Here is a 20,891-nt window from a genome sequence, read left to right on the forward strand (position 1 = left end):
AAGAGACAGAAACAGAAGAAATACTTCAAGCAGGAGGGCGGAGCAAGATGGCCGAATAGGAACAGCTCCAGTCTCCAACTCCCAGCGCCAGCGACACAGAAGACCGGTGATTTCTGCATTTTCAACTGAGGTACTGGGTTCATCTCACTGGGGAGTGCCGGACGATCGGTGCTGGTCAGCTGCTGCAGCCCGACCAGCGAGAGCTGAAGCAGGGCAAGGCATTGCCTCACCTGGGAAGCGCAAGGGGGAAGGGAATCCCTTTTCCTAGCCAGGGGAACTGAGACACACAACACCTGGAAAATCGGGTAACTCCCACCCCAATACTGCGCTTTAAGAAAACAGGCACACCAGGAGATCATATCCCACACCTGGCCGGGAGGGTCCCACACCCACGGAGCCTCCCTCATTGCTAGCACAGTAGTCTGTGATCTACCGGCAAGGCAGCAGCCAGGCTGGGGGAGGGGCGCCTGCCATTGCTGAGGCTTAAGTAAGTAGGTAAACAAAGCTGCTGGGAAGCTCGAACTGGGTGGAGCTCACAGCAGCTCAAGGAAACCTGCCTGTCTCTGTAGACTCCACCTCTGGGGACAGGGCAATAACAAACGCAGCCGAAACCTCTGCAGACGCACACGACTCTGTCTGACAGCTTTGAAGAGAGCAGTGGATCTCCCAACACGGAGGTTGAGATCTGAGAAGGGACGGACTCCCTGCTCAAGTGGGTCCCTGACCCCTGAGTAGCCTAACTGGGAGACATCCCCCACTAGGGGCAGTCTGACACCCCACACCTCACAGGGTGGAGTACACCCCTGAGAGGAAGCTTCCAAAGCAAGAATCAGACAGGTACACTCGCTGTTCGGAAATATTCTATCTTCTGCAGCCTCTGCTGCTGATACCCAGGCAAACAGAGTCTGGAGTGGACCTCAAGCAATCTCCAACAGACCTACAGCTGAGGGTCCTGACTGTTAGAAGGAAAACTATCAAACAGGAAGCACACCTACACCAAAACCCCATCAGTACATCACCATCATCAAAGACCAGAGGCAGATAAAACCACAAAGATGGGGAAAAAGCAGGGCAGAAAAGCTGGAAATTCAAAAAATAAGAGCGCAACTCCCCCGGCAAAGGAGCGCAGCTCATCGCCAGCAACGGATCAAAGCTGGACGGAGAATCACTTTGACGAGATGAGAGAAGAAGGCTTCAGTCCATCAAATTTCTCAGAGCTAAAGGAGGAATTACGTACCCAGCACAAAGAAACTAAAAATCTTGAAAAAAAAGGGGAAGAATTGATGGCTAGAGTAATTAATGCAGAGAAGGTCATAAACGAAATGAAAGAGATGAAAACCATGTCACGAGAAATACGTGACAAATGCACAAGCTTCAGTAACCGACTCGATCAACTGGAAGAAAGAGTATCAGGAGACCCATCTCACACGCAGAGACATACATAGGTTCAAAATAAAGGGATGGAGGAAGATTTACCAAGCAAATGGAGAACAAAAAACAGCGGGGGTTGCAATACTAGTCTCTGATAAAACAGACTTTAAACCATCAAAGATCAAAAGAGACAAAGAAGGCCATTACATAATGGTAAAGGGATCAATTCAACAGGAAGAGCTAACTATCCTAAATATATATGCACCCAATACAGGAGCACCCAGATTCATAAAGCAAGTCCTTAGAGACTTACAAAGAGACTTAGACTCCCATACAATAATAATGGGAGACTTCAACACTCCACTGTCAACATTAGACAGATCAATGAGACAGAAAGTTAACAAGAATATCCAGGAATTGAACTCATCTCTGCAGCAAGCAGACCTAATAGACATCTATAGAACTCTCCACCCCAAATCAACAGAATATACATTCTTCTCAGCACCACATCGTACTTACTCCAAAATCGACCACGTAATTGGAAGTAAAGCACTCCTCAGCAAATGTACAAGAACAGAAATTACAACAAACTGTCTCTCAGACCACAGTGCAATCAAACTAGAACTCAGGACTAAGACACTCAATCAAAACCGCTCAACTACATGGAAACTGAACAACCTGCTCCTGAATGACTACTGGGTACATAACGAAATGAAGGCAGAAATAAAGATGTTCTTTGAAACCAATGAGAACAAAGATACAACATACCAGAATCTCTGGGACACATTTAAAGCAGTGTGTAGAGGGAAATTTATAGCACTAAATGCCCACAAGAGAAAGCAGGAAAGATCTAAAATTGACACTCTAACATGGCAATTAAAAGAACTAGAGAAGCAAGAGCAAACACATTCGAAAGCTAGCAGAAGGCAAGAAATAACTAAGATCAGAGCAGAACTGAAGGAGATAGAGACACAAAAAACTCTCCAAAAAATCAATGAATCCAGGAGTTGGTTTTTTGAAAAGATCAACAAAATTGACAGACCACTAGCAAGACTAATAAAGAAAAGAGAGAAGAATCAAATCGACGCAATTAAAAATGATAAAGGGGATATCACCACCGACCCCACAGAAATACAAACTACCATCAGAGAATACTATAAACACCTCTACGCAAATAAACTGGAAAATCTAGAAGAAATGGATAATTTCCTGGACACTTACACTCTTCCAAGACTAAACCAGGAAGAAGTTGAATCCCTGAATAGACCAATAGCAGGCTCTGAAATTGAGGCAACAATTAATAGCCTACCAACCAAAAAAAGTCCAGGACCAGATGGATTCACAGCTGAATTCTACCAGAGGTACAAGGAGGAGTTGGTACCATTCCTTCTGAAACTATTCCAATCAATAGAAAAAGAGGGAATCCTCCCTAACTCATTTTATGAGGCCAACATCATTCTGATACCAAAGACTGGCAGAGACACAACAAAAAAAGAGAATTTTAGACCAATATCTCTGATGAACATCGATGCAAAAATCCTCAATAAAATACTGGCAAACCGGATTCAGCAACACATCAAAAAGCTTAACCACCATGATCAAGTGGGCTTCATCCCTGGGATGCAAGGCTGGTTCAACATTCGCAAATCAATAAACATAATCCAGCATATAAACAGAACCAAAGACAAGAACCACATGATTATCTCAATAGATGCAGAAAAGGCTTTTGACAAAATTCAACAGCCCTTCATGCTAAAAACGCTCAATAAATTCGGTATTGATGGAACGTACCTCAAAATAATAAGAGCTATTTATGACAAACCCACAGCCAATATCATACTGAATGGGCAAAAACTGGAAAAATTCCCTTTGAAAACTGGCACAAGACAGGGATGCCCTCTCTCACCACTCCTATTCAACATAGTGTTGGAAGTTCTGGCTAGGGCAATCAGGCAAGAGAAAGAAATCAAGGGTATTCAGTTAGGAAAAGAAGAAGTCAAATTGTCCCTGTTTGCAGATGACATGATTGTATATTTAGAAAACCCCATTGTCTCAGCCCAAAATCTCCTTAAGCTGATAAGCAACTTCAGCAAAGTCTCAGGATACAAAATTAATGTGCAAAAATCACAAGCATTCTTATACACCAGTAACAGACAAACGGAGATCCAAATCAGGAATGAACTTCCATTCACAATTGCTTCAAAGAGAATGAAATACCTAGGAATCCAACTTACAAGGGATGTAAAGGACCTCTTCAAGGAGAACTACAAACCACTGCTCAGTGAAATAAAAGAGGACACAAACAAATGGAAGAACATACCATGCTCATGGATAGGAAGAATCAATATCAAGAAAATGGCCATACTGCCCAAGGTAATTTATAGATTCAATGCCATCCCCATCAAGCTACCAATGAGTTTCTTTACAGAATTGGAAAAAACTGCTTTAAAGTTCATATGGAATCAAAAAAGAGCCCGCATCTCCAAGGCAATCCTAAGTCAAAAGAACAAAGCTGGAGGCATCACGCTACCTGACTTCAGACTATACTACAAGGCTAGAGTAACCAAAACAGCATGGTACTGGTAGCAAAACAGAGATATAGACCAATGGAACAGAACAGAGTCCTCAGAAATAATACCACACATCTACAGCCATCTGATCTTTGACAAACCTGACAAAAACAAGAAATGGGGAAAGGATTCCCTATTAAATAAATGGTGCTGGGAAAATTGGCTAGCCATAAGTAGAAAGCTGAAACTGGATCCTTTCCTTACTCCTTAAACGAAAATTAATTCAAGATGGATTAGAGACTTAAATGTTAGACCTAATACCATAAAAATCCTACAGGAAAACCTAGGTAGTACCATTCAGGACATAGGCATGGGCAAAGACTTCATGTCTAAAACACCAAAAGCAACGGCAGCAAAAGCCAAAATTGACAAATGGGATCTCATTAAACTAAAGAGCTTCTGCACAGCAAAAGAAACTACCATCAGAGTGAACAGGCAACCTACAGAATGGGAGAAAATTTTTGCAATCTACTCATCTGACAAAGGGCTAATATCCAGAACCTACAAAGAACTCAAACAAATTTACAAGAAAAAAACAAACAACCCCATCAAAAAGTGGGCAAAGGACATGAACAGACATTTCTCAAAAGAAGACATTCATACAGCCAACAGACACATGAAAAAATGCTCATCATCACTGGCCATCAAAGAAATGCAAATCAAAACCACAATGAGATACCATCTCACACCAGTTAGAATGGCGATCATTAAAAAGTCAGGAAACAACAGGTGCTGGAGAGGATGTGGAGAAATAGGAACACTTTTACACTGTTGGTGGGATTGTAAACTAGTTCAACCATTATGGAAAACAGTATGGCGATTCCTCAAGGATCTAGAACTTAATGTACCATATGACCCAGCCATCCCATTACTGGGTATATACCCAAAGGATTATAAATTATGCTGCCATAAAGACACATGCACACGTATGTTTATTGCAGCACTATTCACAATAGCAAAGACTTGGAATCAACCCAAATGTCCATCAGTGACAGATTGGATTAAGAAAATGTGGCACATATACACCATGGAATACTATGCAGCCATCAAAAAGGATGAGTTTGTGTCCTTTTTAGGGACATGGATGCAGCTGGAAACCATCATTCTTAGCAAACCATCACAAGAACAGAAAACCAAACACCGCATGTTCTCACTCATAGGTAGGAACTGAACAATGAGATCACTTGGACTCAGGAAGGGGAACATCACACACCGGGGCCTATCATGGGGAGGGGGGGGGAGGGGGGAGGGATTGCATTGGGAGTTATACCTGATGTAAATGACGAGTTGATGGGTGCAGCACACCAACATGGCACAAGTGTACATATGTAACAAACCTGCACGTTATGCACATGTACCCTACAACTTAAAGTATAATAATAATAAATAAATTTAAAAAAAAAAAGAAATACTTCAAGCAATAATGACTGAGAATTTTCCAAAATAAAAGACAGATATCAAACCCCACATCCAGAAAGCTCAGGATAAATACCAATAAATACAATAATACAATAAATACTAATAATTACCAATCAGGATAAATACCAAACAATCTCCATGTACATATATGATATTCAAAGCTGCAGAAAATAAAACACAAGAGAAAATCTTGAAAGAAGCTAGAGAGAAAAACAACTTACTATATAGGGGAGCAAGGATAAAGAGTTATATCAGACTTCTCTTAAGAAACCATGCAGAGAGAAGAGATTGCCATAAAATATTTGAAGGTGTTGAAAGAAAAAAAGTTAACTACTTAGAAATGTGTATTCCATGAAATTATCCTTCAAAAGTGATGGTAAAATAAAGACTTCCTCAAACAAACAAAAAGTAAAGCACTTTGTCACCACTAAACTTGTCTTGCAAGAAAGGTTAAAAGATCTCCAATAGAAGAAAAATTATATGTCGGAAATACAGACCTAAAAAGAAAGAAAAAAGAGCACCAGAAAATAAATAAATGAAGATTAAATATTTTATTTTTCAAATTATTAATGGATCTAACAGATAAGAATTTGTCTATAATAATAATTACAATGATACATTTGGTCATCATATCTTACAAATAAGTAAAAAGAATGATAGTACCATTATAAGGGACGAAAGGGAGAAATTGGAAATCGTCTGTCAATCCTGTACAACCCACAACTAGTTTACTGGAATATGAAAAGTGGACATAAACTAACCATAAATGCATATTGCAAGCTCTAAGGCAACCACTAAAACATGAAAAAGAGGAAGTATAATTGATATGGTAAGAGAAGACAGAAAATAAAATCATATAAAAGTTCTCTTAAAAAAGAGAAGGCAAAAGAAGACTGAAAGACAAAAATAAAAACAAAAATAATAAGTAGAAGATAGTAAACAATATAATAGATACTATTACACCATTATCTATGACCATTTTAAACATCAATGATCTAAAAAATTAAAAGATAGACTGTCATAGTGTGCAAAAATTAACAGCCAACTATGTTATTTAAAAGGTATCATTTTAAATAAGTACATACAATGTTAGACCTGAAACCATAAAACTTCTAGAATAAAACCTAGAAAAATGCTTCTAGGAATTGGCCTAATAAAAAAAAAATTACTAAGACACCTAAAGCAAATGCAACAGAAACGAAAGTAAATAATGAGACTTAATTAAACTAAAATCTTTCTGCACAACAAGAGAAATAATCAACAGACTAAATAGGCAACCTGCAGAATAGGATAAAATATTCACAAACTATACAGCTGACAAAGGACTAGTGTCCAGAATCTACAAGAAACTCCAACAAATCAGCAAGAAAAAAAAAAACATTTAAAAGTGGGCAAACGACATGAACAGACATTTTTCAAAAGATATACAAATGGCCAATAAATATGAAAAAATGCTCAACATCACTAATCATCAGGAAAATGGAAATTAAAACCGCAATGAGATACCACCTTACTCCACTCAGAAAGGCCATTATTAAAAAGTCAAAAAACAAAAGATGCAGATGTAGTGAAAAGGGAATGCTTATTCACTTTGAGTGGGAATAAAATTCATACAGTCTCTATGGAAAACAGTATGGAAATCTCTCAAATAACTGAAAGTAGAACTACTATTTGATCCCAAATCCCACTACTGAGTATCTACCTAAAGGAAAAAAGAAGTCATTACATCAAAAAAGACACCTGCACTCCTAGGTTTATATTGGCACAATTCACAATTGTGAAGATAGGAAATCAGATTAAGTGTCCAACAACTGATTAGTGGATAAAGAAAATATAGTAGGTATATATGTGTACACACACACACAATGGAATACTACTCAGCCATGAAAAAGAACAAAATATGTCTTTTACAGAAACTGGAACTGGAGGCCATTATTCCAAGTAAACTAACTCAGGAATGGATAACCAAATACCTCATATGCCCATTTATGAGTGGGATGTAAGCTCTGAGTATGCAGAGGCATGCAGAGTGGTACAATGGACATTGGAGACTCAGAAGAGGGGTAGTTAGAGGGGGCTGAAAAATTACCTACTATTGGGTATTCGGGCACACTAAAAGCCCAGGCTTCACCACTATACAATTCATTCATGTAACCAAAAAACACTTATACCCCTAAACCTACTGAAATAAAAATTAAAATGTAAAGAAAACAAAGACAGATTAAAAGTAAAGGTATAAAGAAAGATATATCATGCTAACATTAATCAAAAGAATGCTGGAGTAGCTATATTAATTTCATAAAAAGCACACTTCAGAACAAAGAAAACTACCAAGGAAAAATATTATGATATCAAATCATAATGTAATAATAAAGAGGGCAAGAGTCTAAGAAGACATAACAATTCTTAATGTGAATGTGCCTAACAACAGAGCATCAAAATACATGAGGTAAAAACTGACAGAATTACAAGGAGAAAGAGACACACCTACTATTGGAGTTGGAGACTTCAATACTCCTCTAATAGTAATGGACAGATCCAGCTAGCAGAAAATCAGCATGGACATTGTTGACCTGAACAGCATGATCGATCCACTGAATCTAATTGGCATCTTTGTAACACTTGATACAACAGCAGAATATGCTTTCATCCCAAAGTCACACAGAACAATCACCAAGATAGACCATATTCTGGGACATAAAATACACCTGAAGAAATCTAAAAGAACAGAAATCTTATGAAATATATAATTAGACCACAATTAAATTATACCAGAAATCAATTTTTAAAAGCTGAAAATGCCCCAAATAATTACATTTATAAATAAAACCTGAGTCAAAGACTCAAAAGAAAAGTAAGGTTGGGCATCATAGCAAACACCTGTAATCTTAGCACTTTAGGAGGCAAAGGCAGGAAGATCACTTGAAGCCTGGAGTCTGAAACTAGCCTGGGCAACATGGCAAGACCTCAATTCTACAAAAAATAAATAAAATAAAATACGAAATGTTAAGACATTTTGAATTAAATAAAAATGAAAACACAATTTAATATTTGTGGGCAACGAAAGCAGTGCTTAGAGAAATATTTATAGAATGAAATGCATATATTAGAACAGAAGAATGATCTATTATTAATAATCTATGTTTCCTTCTTAGGAAATTAGAAATAGAAGAATAAATCACATCCAAAGTAAACAGACAATAAGAAAAAATAAACATTAAAGAAGATATCGATGGGAGGTTCCAAGATGGCCGAATAGGAACATCTCCAGTCTACAGCTTCTAGCGTGAATGACACAGAAGATGGGTGATTTCTGCATTTCTAACTGAGGTACTGGGTTCATCTCACTGGAGCTTGTTGGAGAGTGGGTGCAGCCCGTGGAGTGTGAGCTGAAGCAGGGCAGGGCATTGCCTCACCCTGGAAGAGCAAAGGGGTTAGGGAATTCCCTTTCCTAGCCAAGGGAAGCCACGACAGACGGTGTTTGGAAAATTGGGACACTCCCACCATAATACTGCTCTTTTCCAATGGTCTTAGCAAACTGCACACCAGGAGATTATATCCCATTCCTGGCTCAGAGGGTCCCATGCCCACGGAGCCTCACTCACTGCTAGGACAGCAGTCTGAGATCAAACTGCAAGACAGCAGCGAGACTGGGGGAGGGTCGTCCACCATTACTGAGGCTTGAGTAGGTAAACAAAGCAGCCGGGAAGCTCGAACTGGATGGAGCCCACTGCAGCTCAAGGAGGCCTGCCTGCCTCTGTAGACTTCACCTCTGGGGGCAGGGCATAGCTGAACAAAAAGCAGCAGAAACTTCTGCAGACTTAAACATCCCTGTCTGACAGCTTTCAAGAGAGTAGTGGTTCTCCCAGCATGGAGTTTGAGATCTGAGAACAGACAGACTGCCTCCTCAAGTGGGTCCCTGACCCCCAAGTAGCCTAACTAGGAGACACCTCACAGTAGGGGCCGACTGATACCTCATACAGCTGGGTGCCCCTCTGAGACGAAGCTTCCGAGGAAGGATCAGGCAGCAACATTTGCTGTTCTGCAATGTTTGCTCTTCTGCAGCATCTGCTGGTGATACCTAGGCAAACAGCGTCTGCAGTGGACCTCCAGCAAACTCCAACAGACCTGCAGCTGAGGGTCCTGTTAGAAGGAAAACTAACAAACAGAAAGGACATCCACACCAAAATCTTATCTGTATGTCACCATCATCAAAGACCAAAGGGAGATAAAAACACAAAGATGGGGAGAAACCAGAGCAGCAAAGCTGAAAATTCTAAAAATCAGATCACCTCTTCTCCTCCAAAGGAAAACAGTTCCTTGCCAGCAATGGAAAAACGCTGGACGGAGAATGACTTCGACAAGTTGAGAGAAGAAGGCTTCAGACGATCAGTAATAACAAACTTCTCCAAGCTAAAGGGGGATGTTTGAACCCATTGCAAAGAAGCTAAAAACCTTGAAGAAAGATTAGATGAATGGCTAACTAGAATAAACAGCATAGAGAAGACCTTAAATGACCTGATGGAACTGAAAACCATGGTACGAGAATTACATGACACATGCACAAGCTTCAGTAGCTGATTCAATTAAGTGGAAGAAAGGGTATCAGTGATTGAAGATCAAATGAATGAAATGAAGCGAGAAGAGAAGTTTAGAGAAAAAAGAGTAAAAAGAAATCAACAAAGCTTCCAAGAAATATGGGACTACACGAAAAGACCAAATCTATGTCTGATTGGTGTACCTGAAAGTGAGAGGGAGAATGGAACCAAGCTGGAAAACACTCTGCAGGATACTGTCCAGAAGAACTTCCCTAACCTAGGAAGGCAGGCCAACATTCAAATTCAGGAAACACAGAGAACGCCACAAAGATACTCCTTGAGAAAAGCACCTCCAAGACACATAATTGTCAGATTCACCAAAGTTGAAATGAAGGAAAAAATGTTAAGAGCAGCCAGAGAGAAAGGTCGAGTTACCCACAAAGGGAAGCTCATCAGACTAACAGCAGATCTCTTGGCAGAAACTCTACAAGTCAAAAGAGAGTAGAGGCCAATATTCAACATTCTTAAAGAAAAGAATTTTCAATCCAGAATTTCATATCCAGCCAAACTAAGCTTCATAAGTGAAGGAGAAATAAAATTTTTCACAGGCAAACAAATGCTGAGAGACTCTATCACCATCAGGCCTGCCTTACAAGAACTCCTGAAGGAAGCACTAAACGTGGAAAGGAACAACTGGTACCAGTCACTGCAAAAACATGCCAAATCATAAAGACCATCGATGCTAGGAAGAAATTGCATCAACTAATGAGCAAAATAACCAGATAACATCATAACGACAGGGTCAAATTCACAGATAACAATATTAACCTTAAATGTAAATGGGCTAAAAGCTCCAATTAGAAGACACAGACTGGCAAATTGGATAAAGAGTCAAGACCCATACTGAAAATGGCCATACTGCTCAAGGTAATTTATAGATTCAATGTCATCCCCATTAAGCTACCAATGACTTTCTTCATAGAATTGGGAAAAACTACTTTAAAGTTCATACAGAACCAAAAAAGAACCTGCATTGCCAAGACAATCCTAAGCCAAAAGAACAAAGCTGGAGGCATCACGCTACCTGACTTCAGACTATACTACAAGGGTACAGTAACCCAAACAGCATGGTACTGGTACCAAAACAGAAAGATAGACCAATGGAACAGAACAGAGTCCTCAGAAATAATACCACACATCTACAATAATCTGATCTTTGACAAACCTGACAAAAACAAGAAATGGGGAAAGGATTCCCTATTTAATAAATGGTGCTGGGAAAACTGGCTAGCCATATGGAGAAAGCTGAAACTGGATCCCTTCCTTACACCTTATACAAAAATTAATGCAAGATGGACTAAAGACTTAAATGTTAGACCTAAAACCATAAAAACCCTAGAAGAAAACCTAGACAATACCACTCAGGACATAGGCACGGGCAAGGACTTCATGACTAAAACACCAAAAGCAATGGCAACAAAAGCCAAAATTGACAAATGGGATCTCATTAAACTAAAGAGCTTCTGCACAGCAAAAGATACTATCATCAGAGTGAACAGGCCACCTACAGAATGGGAGAAAATTTTTGCAATCTACCCATCTGACAAAGGGCTAATATCCAGAATCTACAAAGAACTTAAACACATTTACAAGAAAAAATCAAACAACCCCATCAAAAAGTGGGCAAAGGATATGAACAAACACTTCTCGAAAGAAGACATTTATGCGGCCAACAGACACATAAAAAAATGCTCATCATCACTGGCTATCAGAGAAATGCAAATCAAAACCACAATGAGATACCATCTCACACCAGTTAGAACGGTGATCATTAAAAAGTCAGGAAACAACAGGTGCTAGAGAGGATGTGGAGAAATAGGAACACTTTTACACTGTTGGTGGAACTATAAACTAGTTCAACCATTGTGGAAGACAGTGTGACGATTCCTCAAGGATCTAGAACTAGAAATACCATTTGACCTAGCCATCCCATTACTGGCTATATACCCAAAGAATTATAAATCATGCTGCCATAAAGACACATGCATACGTATGTTTATTGTGGCACTATTCACAATAGCAAAGACTTGGAACCAACCCAAATTTCCATCAATGATAGACTGGATGAAGAAAATGTGGCACATATATACCATGGAATATCATGCAGCCAGAAAAAAAGGATGAGTTCATGTCCTTTGTAGGGACATGGAAGAAGCAGGAAACCATCATTCTCAGCAAACTATCACAAGGACAGAAAACCAAACACCACATGTTCTCAGTCATAGGTGAGAATTGAACAATGAGAACTCTTGGACACAGGGTGGGGAACATCATACACTGGAGCCTGACATAGGGTGGGGGAAGGGGGGTGGGATAGCATTAGGAGATATACCTAATGTAAATGATGAGTTAATGGGTGCAGCACACCAACATGGCACATGTATACATATGTAACAAACCTGCACGTTGTGCACATGTACCCTAGAACTTAAAGTATAATAACTTAAAAAAAAAGAAGATGATATCAATGAAATGAACAACAGGAAATCAACAAAACCAAAAAGCTGGTTCTTTGAAAAAAATCAATAAAATTGTTAATATTTTAGCCACATTAAATAAGTAAGAAAGAGTAAATACACAAACAACTAGCATCAGAAATAAAAGAAGGAAAAAAATGAGATCCTGTCATTTGCAACAACATAAATGGAACTGAAAGTTATTTGTTAAGTCAAATAAGCCAGGTGCAAAAAGACAAGATCTTTAAGAGCAGAAGTACAAAACACTAATGAAAAAAATCAAAGGTCAAAATAAATGGAAAGATATTCCATGTACATATTAGGTTGGTGCAAAAGTAATTGTGATTTCTGCCATTACTTTTAATAGTACAACACAGAATAGTGACAAGGATGTGGAGCAACAGGAGCTATCATTCATTGTTGGTGGAAATAAAAACTGCTACAGCCAATTTGGAAGACAGTTTGGCAGTTTCTTACAACACTAGATAAAATCTTACCATATGATAGCAGTTGTATTCTTTGGTATTTACTCATCAAAATGTATATCCCTAAAAGCCTGCACACAATTATTTATCACAGCTTTAACAATTGCCAAAATTCAGAAGAAACCAAGAAGTCCTTGAATAGGCAAATGGATAAACTAACCGTGGTACAACCAGACAATGGCATATTATTCAGCCCTAAAAAGAAGTGAGTTATCAAGTCAAGAAAAGATATGGAGAAACCTTAAATGCATATTGCTAACTGAAAGAAGCCAATCAAAAAAAGGTTACAAACCATATGATTCCAACTATATGACATTTTGGAAAAGGCAAAAGCATGGAGTCCATAAAAAGATCAGTGGTGTCAGGTAGAGGTAGAAGGAGGGAGAGATAAAGTCCAGGGATTTTTAAGGCAGTGAAACTGTCCTGTACGATATGGTAATGCTGGATATATATTATCATATGTTTGTCAAAACCCATAGAATGTTTAATACATTGGCTCCTCAATTCTAACAAATGTATCACATGAATGCAAGATGATCCTAAAGGGGAAAATGAGAAACTGTGTGACGAGTAAGGGCATATAGAACTCTGTACTTACTATTTAATTTTCTGTAAACCTAAAACTTCTCTAAAGATGAAATCTAAATTTTTTGAAAGTGAGTAACTCAAGGTTCCCCTGCTCATTTTTTATTGAATAAGTAATAAAAGGACATCTACATTATAGCACCGAACACCTAGAACACTCCAGAAGCTGTCCTAGCAAAGTCTCCAATAGTTTGGATTGTGTCCAGGGTCCAGAAGACCACCCCAAGTTTAATAATTCTTTAATAAATCTTTTTTGAGCAGGACTCAAAGGACTCACCAGAGTAGTACTTACAGCTAAGATTTATTTCAGTGAAAGCATACACAGCCAAATGAGCAAAGAGAAAAGGTGTCTGGGGCAAAATGCAGAGGAAGCTAGGTATAAGCTTCCAAAAGATCTCTCATTGTGGTGTCACCGAAGACACATTTAATTCTTCCTTCAACAAATTATAACAACAGAGAGAAAATGTTGTCAGTCAGGGAAGCTCATAAGAGAATGAGTAGCCTAGGGTTTTATTGGGGGGCTAGTTACACAGGCACACTCTGCCCAGCACAACCAAAATTCAAGACTACCAGAAGAAAAAGATGTTCAACATAAGCCACATTGTTTGCACAGCCAGGCTTGGCACAGTCAGCCATTCTTACCCATTAAGGGAAACTTCTAAATCAATGTTGGGAGCTGTTTAACAGTGAAGTTCCCAGATGCCATCCAAGGGCTAATTTTGTAAACAGGTCTTTGTAAGCACAGCAGTCTCAGGCCTGTTGACTGTTTTCTGCACAGAAACCGTGACACAGAATAGACAGAAAAGGAAAAAAACAAAAGTGGGCAAAAGGAAAATGATAGAAGATCCCAGACTTAATTCTAGTTTATGGAAGGAAAGTAGTCCTCCTTTGCAATACTAACTCCATCCACGACTAAAGTTTTTGGTTTTTTTTTTTTTGAGACAGAGTTTTGTTCTTGTCACCCAGGCTGGAGTGCAATGGCGTGATCTCGGCTCACTGCAACCTCCGCCTCCCGGGTTCAAGCAATTCTCCTGCCTCAGCCACCCAAGTAATTGAGATTACAGACATGCACCACTACGCCCAGCTAATTTTGTAATTTTAGTAGAGCTGGGGTTTCGCCATGTTGGCCAGGCTGGTTGCAAACTCCTGACCTCAAGTGATCCACATGCCTTGGCTTCCCAAAATGCTGGGATTACAGGCATGAGCCACTGCACACAGCCACACTGAGGCTCTTGACCTATTACCTTCAAGCACCTCAGATGATGTGATGGATATCTATGAAACCAGTTATCAGGAGGTGAGCTCCAGCTCTGCCACAATCTGTGTGACCACAGACAAGATGACAGTTCCTGCCTATGATATTATTCCATCAGATATCTCTTTTCATATTTGAATCTTTAAAATCTCCATTATTACTGAATCTTTCATTGAACATATAGACCCCTTCTTCCATTAGAAAAATTCTCAATCCGTATATTCTTTCTTTTCCTTCCGTGGTGCCTCTCTTATGGCTCTGACACTTTCCCCTAGATCATTTCCTAGATCAATAGTTTCCTAAACTGGTTATCCTGCTTATAGTCTCTCCCTGATCTAATTCACCCTACAACCTATGCCAGTTTGAGATTCCTAAAATAGAATTCTACTTATGTCCCTTCCATCCTTTGGGCCATTGGTCTCTGTTTGAAAGGTCCATTCCTCCATTTTCACCTGTCAAACACTTTACCTATTTTTTAATGACCACATCAAATTAGAAGGGCAACATTCTTCCACAAAGGAAATCCCCCACATCCAAACATAAGTCTTCTATTCTCATTTCATACTTCCAACAAAAGCACCATATATACACATTAAAGTGTGTAAAAAATTCTATTAGTATAAGAGTAATGTGTTTTCTTATTTAGTAGCCCAACAGTAAGATGCAGAAGGGCAGGAACCATGTCTTATTGTTTCTGTAGTCATGTTGCATCCTGTACAGTTCCTGAGTTCCTGGCATGTGTTAAGGTCTCACTGAACGGCAGCTTATTTTAACTGAAGCCACTGCAAGTCCCAGGTAAGCAGTAGTCCCACAACAGGACACTCCCTAACCCCCACCAAAAAAAAAAAAAAAAAAAAAGGTTATAGAATATCTCAGGGAAAAAAAAAAGTAGAAGATCTGTTCCTGATCTCTACCAAATACAACACTAGTTTAACTTTATCCTCACATGGATTTTGGACTTGCAATTGAAAGGGACTCTTGACTCCTCTTCTTACAGATAATGGAATGAGGCAAAGAGAGAAGTATCCTATCCAAAGTCACACCCTGAGTTAGTGGAAGAGCTGGCTTAGTACTCAGGGCTTCTGAGTCTCAGGCCACAGTTTTGACTACAAGTGCTACTATCACATGAGGTTCCCTGCTAAGACAAGGTATGGGAAAAGCCTTGCAGTACAAAATTCACACTGTTTCTAAGGCATAGCTAGCAATGAAAGGCAGGGGCAGGCTTTGTGAACATACCTCTTGTAACTGAGATTCTTTCTTTTTTGAAGAGAGGTGTAAGTGCCGATCCAGTAAAGAATAAAACCTCTCACCATCCTTTTCAAATTTCTTTTTCCGCTCCTAAAGGTGGGAAAGAAGGGCAAAGATTAAATGTCTATAGTTGTAACTCTGTCTGCTTAGAAAGGAGAATGAAGGAGATAGTGTCAGCTTTCAGGTGGTCAATCCCTCTAGTTCCTGGGAAGGAAAAAAAAAGCAACAGAGAATTAGCTTTGCATCGGTCTCAGCAGTTTCAACTTCCGGAAATATAACCCCAAACCATTCTGCCTGCAGAAATGGCAGTCCCTATTTTTACAGCTGAAAGCTATGGAAGCTGCTCCTCAAAGAATGATACCTTAAAAGGGCCTGTGCAGTAGATATCTTTTCTTCCCTCCAATATTTTTCACATACATTAACCACTCATTCAAATTTTCTTACAAAGGAAGAAGACGTAATACAAAAGTGAAGTAAATATATGTCATGAAAAGGTTAATCTACAATGCACTTACACAGCTAATAATAAGTAAAACATTTCCAAAGAAATAGGAACCTGGGATTATCTCTTTTTAATGAATTAGTTGGTATTATTTAAGCACTTCACTCCAAAAAGCTGATATTAAAAACAGAGACAAAAAAATCCTGGAAAGTTTAACTAGAAAGCAAGGGTTGCAAAGATTTGTGGCAGATGAAGGACTCAGCCTTTACTCTTCTCGAGTATTAAATTTAATTAAGTTCTCTGCTGCTCAGCACAACTGGAAGAAACACAGCATCTAAAGTAGCACTAACAATGTTCCTTTGTCACAGACTAATGCTGACACTCTACCATTCTCTTAGCACCATGCTGGAAAATCAATGTAAATGGCTTGTGTTGTCTCATGGGAAATTCAAAATCACTGAGCACCTGCAATGTGCCAGGTAGTAGAAGAGGCACAGCAGGGTACCACAAATAAAAGAAAAAAAAATTCACCCATGGTTTATTGCTACAAGCAATCTGTTGCTGGGCAGGAAGCTAGGACAGAGCTGAGTGACCTGTGACATATAAGAAATGTGCTTTTGGCCAGGCGCAGTGGCTCACTCCTGTAATGCCAGCACTTTGGGAGGCCGAGGTGGGCGGATCACCTGAGGTCAGGAGTTTGAGACCAGCCTAGCCGACATGGTGAAATCCCATCTCTATTAAAAATACAAAAAAAAAAAAAAAAGAGAGAGAGAGAGAGAGAGAAATTGGCTGGGCATGGTGGTGTGTGCCTGTAATCCCAGCTACTTGGGAGGCTGAGGCCTACATCAGGCCAGGCACTATGATAGACACTTAAAATCTATTATCTCATTTAGACTTTACAGCCCTGAGAAGCAGATATTGTAAAGGAAATTAAGGTTCAAATAAGGTGAACTAACATCCAAGATCACAGTCCATGTAGCCCAGATTATCATGGGTGGAATAACATTCATGGGGCTTATAAATAATTAGAACGTCTTAGGAATACAACTCGAGAAGTTCCATAACCCAACCCTAACTCAGATACCAAAACAGGAGGTAGACATTTTCACACAAAACATAGGAAGGACAAACTGTTCCTTCAGCTGTTGAATCAATTTAAAGTACCAATTAATTGAGAAAAGCATGAGCCAGAAAACTTTACTGTCTCCACCAAGGACGATAAGATTCTGTAGAATACGTTCTCCTTCAATTCAATTTTTAAATTAAAAACTGAAATATAATTCTCATATCATAAAACTCATCCTTTTAAAGTGTACAATTACAATTCAGGTGTTTTTAGCATATTCACAAAGCTGTGCAACCACTGCTGTTATCTAATTCCAAAATATTTTCATCACCCCAAAAAGAAATCTTAATCACACTAGTGGTCACTTTCCATTCCCCATTCTACCCACCTTCAAAAATCCACAGTCTACATTCATCTCTATGGATTTTCCTATTCTACACCTTTCATATTAACTGGAATCTGCACTATAGTCTTTGGTGACGGGCTTCTTACACTTACATAATGTTTTCAAGGGTCATCCATATTGTAGCATGTATTGGTACTCCATTCCTTTTTATGACTGAAGAGTATTTGACTGTATGGATGTACTATGTTTTCTTTATTCTTTTGCAAGTAAATATCCGATAGTCCCAGCACCATTTATTCAAAAGAGTATTCTTTCCCAATTGATCGCTTTTAACATCTTTGTAAATCATCATTGAACCATAAATGTTTGTTTCTGGACTCTCAGTTCTATTCTATTGATCTATATGTCTATCTTTATGTCAGCACCACACTGTCTTGATTACTGTGGCTTTGTAGTAAGTTTTCTTTTGTTTTGTTTTGAGACTGAGTTTCACTCTTGTTGCCCAGGCTGGAATGCAGTGGCATGATCTCGGCTCACAGCAACCTCCACCTCCTGGGTTCAAGAGATTCTCCTGCCTCACCCTCCCAAGTAACTGAGATTACAGGCATGTGCCACTACACCCAGCTAATTTTGTATTTTTAGTAGACACGGCGTTTCACCATGTTGACCAGGCCAGTCTTGAACTCCTGACCTCAGGTAATCCACCCGCCTCAGCCTCCCAAAATATTGGAATTACAGGCGTGAGCCACAACACCTGGCCTGTAGTAAGTTTTGAAATGTAAAAATTTGCCTTTGACATTTTTTTCTATTCCAGTCCTTTCCATTTCTATGTGGATATTAGGATCATCTTATCAATTTGTGTGAAATGGCCAGCTGGAATTTTGATAGAGCTTGCATTGAATCTGTAGATCAACTTGATGAGTAATGCCATCTTAACAATATTAAGGCTTTCAATTCATGAACACAGCTTGTCTTTCTATTGATTTAGGGCTTCTTTAATTTATTTCAATGATGTTTTGTAGTTTTCAGCATATAAGTCTTGCACATCTTTCGTTAAATTTATACCTAAATATTTTAATCATTTTGATTAAATCAGATTGTTTTCTTAACGTTCACATTATTAATGTCAATAGAAATACAATTTTATTCCAAAGTAGATAGAAATAAAATTTATTTTTACATACTGATCCTGTATCCTACACAATGTTGTTGAACTCCTTCATTAGTTCTGTGTGTGTGTGTGTGTGTGTGTGTGTGTGTGTTCCTGAGGATTTTCTATATACAACATGAAGTCATCTGCAAATAGAGATAGATTTACTTCTTTCCAATCTTGGCTAAATATGCTAACTGGAACTTCCAGTGCAATGTTGAATCAAAGTGAAGAGAGGAGACATCCTTATTTTGCTCTTTACCATAGAGGAAAAGATTTTAGTCTTTCCCTTATGTGTGATGTTAACTTCTAGTTTTGGTTATAGCTGCCATCAATTAGGTTGAAGAAGTTCCCTTGAATTCCTAGTTTGTTCCATATATTTATCAGAAAAGGGTGTTGAATCTTGTCAAATGATTTTTCTAGGTCTATGGAGATGTTCATATGTTTTTTGTTGTTTAATCTATTAATATCTATGTATATTGCATGTAATAATCTATGTGTATTACACTGATTTTTCAGACATTAAATCAACCATGCACTTCTAGGATAAATGGTTATGGCATATAATTATTTGTATATGCTGTTGTATTTAATTTGCTAGGTTGAGGATTTTTGTGTCTATATTTGTAAAGGATATTGGTTTATAGTTGTAATTTCTTGTTGTGTCTGGCTTTGCTTTAAGAGTAATACGTATAGCAAAGTATCAGAATCATAGAATGAGTTGGGAGGTGTTTCCTCCTCCTTTATTTTGTAATATTTGTTAAGGGTTAGTGTGAATTATTTAAGCAATTAGTGGAATACACCAGTGAGGCCATCTTACTCTGGACTTCTCTTCCTGCAAAGCTCCTTGATTCATAGGTCAACAGCATCATTTGTTATAGGTCTATTCAGATTTTCTATTTCTTTGTAAGCCCACTTATAATTAATTCTACTAGGGTTAACCAGCAATAACCATAGCCTACTGCTTCTGAGACATCCCAACATGAGTTCAAAAGTACTTTCATTCTAGGATCAATTTCACTGAAAGTGCCAAATGTAGGAGAAGCTCTTATCTTATCAAGAGTCAGTTTCCACGTTCAGGAAAAACGCTGCACCAACAGACTTGTTGACCTCGTGGAGAAGGGGAAGGAAATTCTACTTCTGGAAAACACATATTTGCCAAGCAGTATGAGGTTCTTTATTATACATTATTTATTTATTTATTTATTTATTTTTTTTTTTTTTTTTTTTTTAGCTTTAGAATTTTTTTTTTTTAATTTATTTATTATTATTATACTTTAAGTTGTAGGGTACATGTGCATAACATGCAGGTTTGTTACATATGTATACTTGTGCCATGTTGCTGTGCTGCACCCATCAACTCGTCATTTACATCAGGTATAACTCCCAATGCAATCCCTCCCCCCTCCCCCCGCCCCATGATAGGCCCCGGTGTGTGATGTTCCCCTTCCTGAGTCCGAGTGATCTCATTGTTCAGTTCCCACCTATGAGTGAGAACATGCGGTGTTTGGTTTTCTGTTCTTGTGATAGTTTGCTAAGAATGATGGATTCCAGCTGCATCCAAGTCCCTACAAAGGACTCAAACTCATCCTTTTTTATGGCTGCATAGTATTCCATGGTGTATATGTGCCACATTTTCTTAATCCAATCTGTCACTGATGGACATTTGGGTTGATTCCAAGTCTTTGCTATTGTGAATAGTGCTGCAATAAACATACGTGTGCATGTGTCTTTATAGCAGCATAATTTACAATCCTTTGGGTATATCCCCAGTAATGGGATGGCTGGGTCATATGGTACATCTAGTTCTAGATCCTTGAGGAATCGCCATACTGTTTTCCATAATGGTTGAACTAGCTTACAATCCCACCAACAGTGTAAAAGTGTTCCTATTTCTCCA

At 38.7% G+C, this 20,891-nt stretch overlaps 1 protein-coding gene across 3 annotated transcripts in view; it reads right to left on the reverse strand.

Annotated features, from left to right (window-relative positions):
- Window positions 1–20,891, reverse strand: part of OPHN1 (oligophrenin 1) — a 376,301-nt gene that overhangs the window by 168,574 nt on the left and 186,836 nt on the right. For all 3 annotated transcript variants that reach the window (XM_050776883.1, XM_050776881.1, XM_050776882.1), the window contains exon 6: window positions 15,976–16,077. In XM_050776883.1, coding sequence (XP_050632840.1) covers window positions 15,976–16,077 — 102 coding nt within the window. The remainder of the gene's footprint in view (window positions 1–15,975; window positions 16,078–20,891) is intronic.

The sequence above is a fragment of the Macaca thibetana genome, chromosome X (genome assembly GCF_024542745.1).
Source record: "Macaca thibetana thibetana isolate TM-01 chromosome X, ASM2454274v1, whole genome shotgun sequence".
In the NCBI taxonomy this organism is placed as follows: domain Eukaryota; kingdom Metazoa; phylum Chordata; class Mammalia; order Primates; family Cercopithecidae; genus Macaca; species Macaca thibetana.